Below are 7,278 nucleotides of genomic sequence, written 5' to 3' on the forward strand. Positions count from 1 at the left end.
CTTTTGGTATTGACCAAATACTAATTTTCCACCATGATTTGCAAATAAATTCTTTAAAAATCAAACAATGTGATTTTCTGTTTTTTTTCTTTTTTTTCTCCACATTCTGTCTCTCATGGTTGAGGTTTACCCATGTTGAGAATTACAGGCCTCTCTAATATTTTCAAGTGGGATAACTTGCACAATTAGTGGTTGACTAAATACTTATTTGCCCCACTGTACTATGAGTTATGTTATACAGACAATTTAGATTGTCTTCCCATATGTTGTAAGGATAGAATTGTCCCTACCATTATTAAGTTAATTATTTTCATATGCCCCGCCCGCCTCAATTGCAGGTTTGATTAGTTGATGATTCGACCCAACCCCAACACACACATACATGCACGCTCACACTCACACAGCCCCGACAGAAATACATGTCGACAACATGCCGCCCCCTTCGAAAACGAGGGATAATTGAAGTTTGTTTTTTTTTTTCGGCCAGCAGCAGCCATTGTAAGTAATTTAAAAAGACGCCAGTGTTGTGGAGGTGGGAAACACACTACTAATTTTGCTACTGAAAGTCCGACTTGCATCAGAGTAAGCATAACATTAAACTGAGTGAACTTGCTAACCTGCAAAACTAGGAAGCCTCTTAGAAGTGTCCTTCTGTTTGTGTTTTCTACTGTTGACGTTAATTAAACTGACCAAACCTACGCCCTTGCTTTGTATGCACAGTATATCAGTTTCGAATGGTATGATAAGGTTGTGCTGAAAATATTCTGCAGTTGCGCTCTGCTCTGCATGAGAAGTCAGTTTTTAACAACGCTGTCCTCAGGGAGAGTGGGTGAATCGTGCGCAACACCATAAATAATTTGGGGACATATGTTGAATTGTGATCAAAAAGTAAAGCTGCGTGTAAAAAGCTTTGCAGAAAATGGAAGCAGAGGTCATCTGTAATATCTGCCATCTGATGGAGGCTATCAACACTAAAAGTGTAGCATCCACAGGGGAGTGCTGAGACTTTTTCTCCCTTCATCCTGCAATGGTGGCCGAGCAAATCTAATAAAGATCCTAATGATTATAATGGCAAAGACTGAGAGTTGTCTGAGAGCTTGAGGCATGCGGCTTGGTGGGCACAAGCTGTGTAATTAGCAGCTACGCTAATTGCAAACATCAGTGCTGGAGGAGGAGATGCAAACAAGTTTAGCTTAGTGTGTGTGGACTTAGTGGCTTTAAAGTGGGAAAAAGCTATAAAATAGTTTTTTTGTTTTTTTTTTTGAATGACTGAGAGCATTGAAGGAAGGGTTTTTGAAATTACTAGCCACCCAGAAAATGCAAAATAGGAGCTGCAAAAGTTAAAGATGTCACTGTTAGAGCTTGAAAGTGATAGTCAAAGTTGAATTTTGACAGCACTTCCGAACTCTTTTCCGAATCAGTGTTTAAAAGGAACTGCTGAGAAAATTAAAGTATAAAGTAATGGGAAAATATGAGATGAAAAAGGTTTTTAAAAATGGAGATTAAGTTCAGAAAAATGCTGTTCATATTTTACAGTACAATACTTTAACTCAGACATGTCCAAAGTCTGGCCCGGGGGCCAAATGCGGCCCGTGGTCAAATTTCATCCGGCCCCCAGCCTCTGTCATAAAATTAATAACGTCTGGCCCGCACACAGACTTAATTGGTCAGCAGTGCTGCTACCAGCACATGAAGTAGCTTACACACTAAATGCTGCTCCTCATTTACACACTAAAAGGGAGCAGCACTCTAAGCAACAGTACCCTGTGTGACCCGTTACTCCCAATTTTCCAAAATGGCGACAATCAACAATAAAAAAGTTGACTGCGACGGCCGACGCTTAAAGGATAGGTAAAAATTGGACGATTACTTCACTAAAATACGCAACAACTGTGTCTGCTTCATTTGCAAAGAGACAGTCGCTGTTTTTAAAGAGTTCAATGTGAGGTGATATTACCAAACAAGACACGTTGACATGTAAGACAAGATTACAGGTAAGGTACGTAGCGAGAAATTGAAGCTAGTTTAATTTTACAGCAGCAGTATTTCACAAGAGACCGACAGTCGAAAGAGAACGCCACATAGGCTAGTTGCAAGATTGTTGAAATTATTAAATTTAAGAAATAAGACTGAAAAAGAGGGGATCATCTTATATTCGCGGTCTAGACGTTATACCTATTCATGACGCTAGATGGCGCCAGATATCATTGAACCGATGTTCTGTCATGATAGATCTCAGCTACTCTCAAGTCTAACCAGTTTGCATTATTTTATTACTATGTTTTTCCTTATTCAGATTTGTTTGAAGACTACAGTTACAATTAGACTTCACGTTGATGATTAATGCAGTTATTGCTATTTTGTTGTTTTATCACAATAGATTGGTCTATTTACATTTCAAAAACCAGAAGCCATTCATTTACGAATGTGATTGCACTTAAGTTTACATATTTAAATGTTCAGATATTAAGATTTGAATGAAGCAAAATAACATGCTTTTTCTCTCAAATATATTGTTAAAATCATTTGTTCCAGATGTAATGTAATTATTTTCTGTATAAAAATTAATTTGGTGTTCAAAAAGTCTTTTTTCAAACTTGAGTCTTGTAAAAGAGAGGGTCGTCTTATAATCAGGGCCATCTTATATTCGGGCCAATACGGTAATAAAGCAAATGTGACACACAGAATGGCTTGCTAAAATTTGCTTAAATATATTGTTCTACGTAAAGGATGTCAGCCAAGGTCGGCCCCTCACATTTTTACCACACCAAATCTGGCCCCCTTTGCAAAAAGTTTGGACACGCCTGCTTTAACTAATTGATGGAGATAGATCGTTCGAACACAGCCAGCCTGTCTGTCAAATTGGATTGGACATCTATCGCCGTCAATGGCAGTGAAACGCGATTACTCGATGCCAGCCGTCCCAGCTGAAAATGATTTTATGTGGCAGTGAATGTAAAATCTTTTCCAAAGAAGATCATAAATCAAGTTGAAAACGTCAATTAAAATACATAATACAATCATGATAATTATAAAATAGTTGATTTGTAAAGAAATAACAAAATACATATAATTTTTTGTATGATACTTATTAGCTACAAGCGTCTAAAAAAAAAGGGGGGGGGGGGGGTAAAAAAAATGTGCGTGCGTCATTACCACAATGTACATGACAACTTTTTGCAACTTTCCATCGTTAATATAGTGCCAATCAAACAATAAAGTGTTTAATAGCTTCTCACCGAGCCCCACTCCTACGACAACCCTCCCCGTCAGGAGCACCTCTTTGCCCGGCGCGGTGCCGAGCACGATGCCGCCGACGGTGAAGAAGAAGCTGGCGATCAGGATGCACACCCGACGCCCGAAAAGCCCGTTTAGGAAGGCGCCGAGTAGGGCGGCGACGGCGGCCGCGGCCACAGTACTTGAGATGAGCACTTCCTGCCACAAGGCGCTCAGCTCCATCTGCCTTTTGAGCAGCAGCATGGCCCCGGAGATAACCCCGGTATCGTAGCCGAACAAGAACCCCCCCAAGGCGGAGAAGGCGGACAGGACGTAGACGAAACCCGGCGTGACATCCTGCATGAACTGCTTGCGCGCAGCCCGCTCCAAATCCCCGGTGGAGGTGGCGGAGGCCACCGGGGCGCCGCCGGAGGAAGAGGCGGAGGACGCGGCCACCTGCAGGCTGTTGACGCTGGCGTTGGACGGAGTCTTGATGAGACTCCGCTCTCCTCCGTCATTGGTTTTCCTCCAGCGCTCGCCCATTAGGTTGCTCATACTCCGCAGGTTGTAGTCATGGTCCGTCTGCTTTCGCGACATAGAGGATGCGCAACTCCAAACACTTAACTAATCGACGCTTTTCCCCACTTCGGAGTGTCAACTGCGCGGAAGAGCAGCAAAGTTGCGCGCATCTCCTCCCTGTGGTCCTGATGAGAGAGTTGGGAGATGATGATGTGGATCACTTCGTCATCGGGCGCGTCGGTGTGACGCAAGGGTGGTTTATTTTCAAAGACGGGGGCAGGCAGGGCGTCATATGACCCAAGTCTCTCTGCACATGCCAAAAAAGAAAGAGCACGTGCAGCGAAACTCTAATCATAGTCTCTTATTGGATGTATCATATATTGAACATCTTAAAACCAAAACGTCAAATTTTAAAATATATATTTCAAATAAATACATACATGATTTATAATAATGGCATCAGTTGTGTCTTAATTATAACAATGTGAGAATGCTGCCCCCTGTATAATGGGCACTGTAAAACATGAGTTTTTTTTCCAGTAAATTGTACTATGCTCAGATTTTTAATGTGAAATCCCCATTTTTCTTTCACCTATCTTCCTCATATTTTACAGGCTCAGCAGCATGATCATAGACAACTCCTGCAACCTCAATAAGAAGTTATCATACTATTTGGAGCCTATCAATTGCACTTCGTCAAACTTAGTGGGTGGTTGCATCTTGGCCAGGGGATGAGCAAGTTAATATTTTTTGGGCCACTGGCCAAGACATCAGTCAAAATATGAAACAAATGAGACACATTGTCTCAGCCACCAGGTGTCGCAATCCTCACCAGAACCAACCGCTCCCCATTCAATGATCATTTCTCTAAGTCAGTGCTTCTCAATTATTTTCTGTTACGCCGCCCCACCACCCACCCCCCCGAGGACATAAACATTTCGTGCCCTCCCCCACCACACAACTCTCTGCTGCCACTGTATTTGTATCATTTGCCTATAAATTATTAATATAAGTATACCTCTGCATAATATTGTGTTATTTTTAATATTATAGAAAAAATATATAGCTCCACTTACAATAAACTATAGAAAAGACATAAAGTGCACCCCTTTGCCTGAATAAAAAAAAAAAAAAAAAGTCACATCCAATTTACAAAAAATCCATTCACGGTACATTTTTTGACCATCAAATAGTGAAAAATAATTTTTTAATAGAATCAATAAATACTCAGAAATTCAAATAACAATTTAACCATACAAACAAAAATTAATCAAACAAAAACAACCGTGTCATTGTTTTATTTTTGCTATTTTGCACTGAGCAACTTGATATGCCACCTTATATGATGCTAACAGTGCTCGCTGGTTTACCGATGTAACACTGCGAAACAAAGCGGGATGATTGTTGGCAATATTCGGCACGTCTTGGCTGAAAAAAAAATCAAGTGGCTTATCAATGTGAGTGGGGTCTCATATTTATAAGTGACATTTTATTTGATGTGGCTTCCTGTTGTCCGTTGCAAACATTTTTAGACAGACTGGGCTTTCCTCGTCTCCCACTGTATTAAAAGTCAAAGCCAAACGCTACATATGCTTAGTCATATTTCCTCGTCTTAGCTCGTCATATCTCCAGTGCTCTTTGCTGTGTGCTTTTGTTTTGTTCAAAAATACTTCGCACACTTTGAAAATGATCTAACAGCACATTTTTTGTTTTGTTTTGTTTTTTGCTTTTTACCAAGAATAGAGACTGTTTTACGTCCATACCTATAATGAATTCGGGGATTTAAGCATTTATTCACAAGAATTTTCACCAGATAAGCTCTGTTAACATCAGGCGGCAGCTAGCTACATTTACTAGCAGACTAGCATTGCACTTTGACATATTTACGTGAATAAATGCGAACTGCACTTTTTTTTTGTTTTTTGCTTTTTACCAAGAATCGAGACTGTTTTACGTCCATATCTATAAAGAATTTGGGGATGTAAGCATTTATTCAGAAGTTTTCACCAGATAAGCTCTGTTTACATCAGGCGGCCGCTAGCTACATTTACTAACAGTCTAGTTTTGTACGTCGACATAGTTATGTAAAATAAATGCTAACTGCATGTTGTTGTTTTTTCGCTTTTAACCAAGTATCGAGACTGTTTTACGTCCATATCTATATAGAATTTGGGGATCTTAGCATTTATTCAGAAGAATTTTCACCGGATAAGCTCTGTTTACATCAGCCGGCCGTTAGCTACATTTACTAACAGACTAGCATTGTACTTTGGCATATTTACGTAAAATAAATGTTAACTACACGTTGTTGTTGTTGTTGTTTTTTTTGCTTTTAACCAAGAATCGAGACGGTTTTACGTCCATATCTATAAAGAATTCAGGAATTTTAGCATTTATTCACAAGAATTTTCAACAAAAAAGCTCTTTGTGATTACACTCGGTTTTGACGGCCTCGCCAACAACGCAGGCCCCATATTTATCAGCCCCACACCCCATGTCCCATCAATACATTATGAAGTCTATGAACCAACGTACATGAAAACACAGCCATGAAATATATTCCCATGACATCAAAAATCCAGTGGCAGTGAACAACACAGACTGATTAAACATACGCAGCCAGCCAGTCTAAAACATTTCCGATTCAATGATTTTTAATCGTGTCCATGATTCCAGGAACAGCCTCCCTGCATGTCCCTTATGCTCACAACCCCAGCCGACATACTTAACCATCATTATTGTCTGCCCGCTCCAGTATTGATTGGTCCTGACGCACTGTACAAGTCATCTCTGCGGACATGCGGCGTGGCTCTACGACTGCAGATGAATGACACAAATGCACTCAGGAGCCAAGACAATCAGCGTGCGGACGGCTGAGTGCGAAAAGGGAGAATGGCTCCATAATGGGCTTTGATTGGGCCTGCATAAAGGGGGAACTACAGTAACCTATTGACAGCTTCGTGGTTGGGATGACGAGATTAAAACTAATTCACTGTGAATTCAATGTTGTAAATGGATTTTCTCCGAATGCTTCCAATATGTAGATTTACATTTAACAAAAAAAAAAAAAAAATCTGTCCAATTCGCAATCTATGATACTACACCAGGGATTTATTTGTGCCGGATCCTGCCAGAACAAGATCCTGCACCTCCTGATTTTGGCCTCCCTGTGTTCCGGGACTTATTTGGGCAGATCTGGCACCTCTCGTGTATCGAAAATAATAATATAAAAACGTTTTTAACCCTTAGATGCACAAGTTACTGGACCCGACATTCTTCCATAAGTGGGTCAAAAACGACCCATATTAGAACCAATGTGTTTTTATGCCATTTTGGTGAAGAATAATCGCTTGTATATTAATTAGTATGATATTTAGTAGGGTTGTTCCGATCATGTTTTTTTTGCTCCCGATCCGATCCCGATCCTTTTAGTTTGAGTATCTGCCGATCCCGATATTTCCCAATCCGATTGCTTTTTTTTGCTTCCGATTCAATTCCAATCATTCCCGATCATTTTTCCCGATCATATACATTTTGGCAATG

The 7,278-nt window shown here is 40.3% G+C and overlaps 1 protein-coding gene across 1 annotated transcript in view; it reads right to left on the bottom strand.

Moving 5' to 3' along the window:
• The window catches only part of LOC130929051 (proton myo-inositol cotransporter-like), a 64,813-nt gene extending 60,816 nt beyond the window's left edge, over positions 1 to 3,997 (bottom strand). Inside the window, exon 1 of the mRNA XM_057855963.1 lies at positions 3,240 to 3,997. Within this exon, the coding sequence (XP_057711946.1) occupies positions 3,240 to 3,813 (574 nt within the window). The 5' untranslated portion in view covers positions 3,814 to 3,997. The remainder of the gene's footprint in view (positions 1 to 3,239) is intronic.
• Positions 3,998 to 7,278: the final 3,281 nt, after the last annotated feature.

This window comes from Corythoichthys intestinalis, chromosome 13 (genome assembly GCF_030265065.1).
Source record: "Corythoichthys intestinalis isolate RoL2023-P3 chromosome 13, ASM3026506v1, whole genome shotgun sequence".
Lineage (NCBI taxonomy): Eukaryota > Metazoa > Chordata > Actinopteri > Syngnathiformes > Syngnathidae > Corythoichthys > Corythoichthys intestinalis.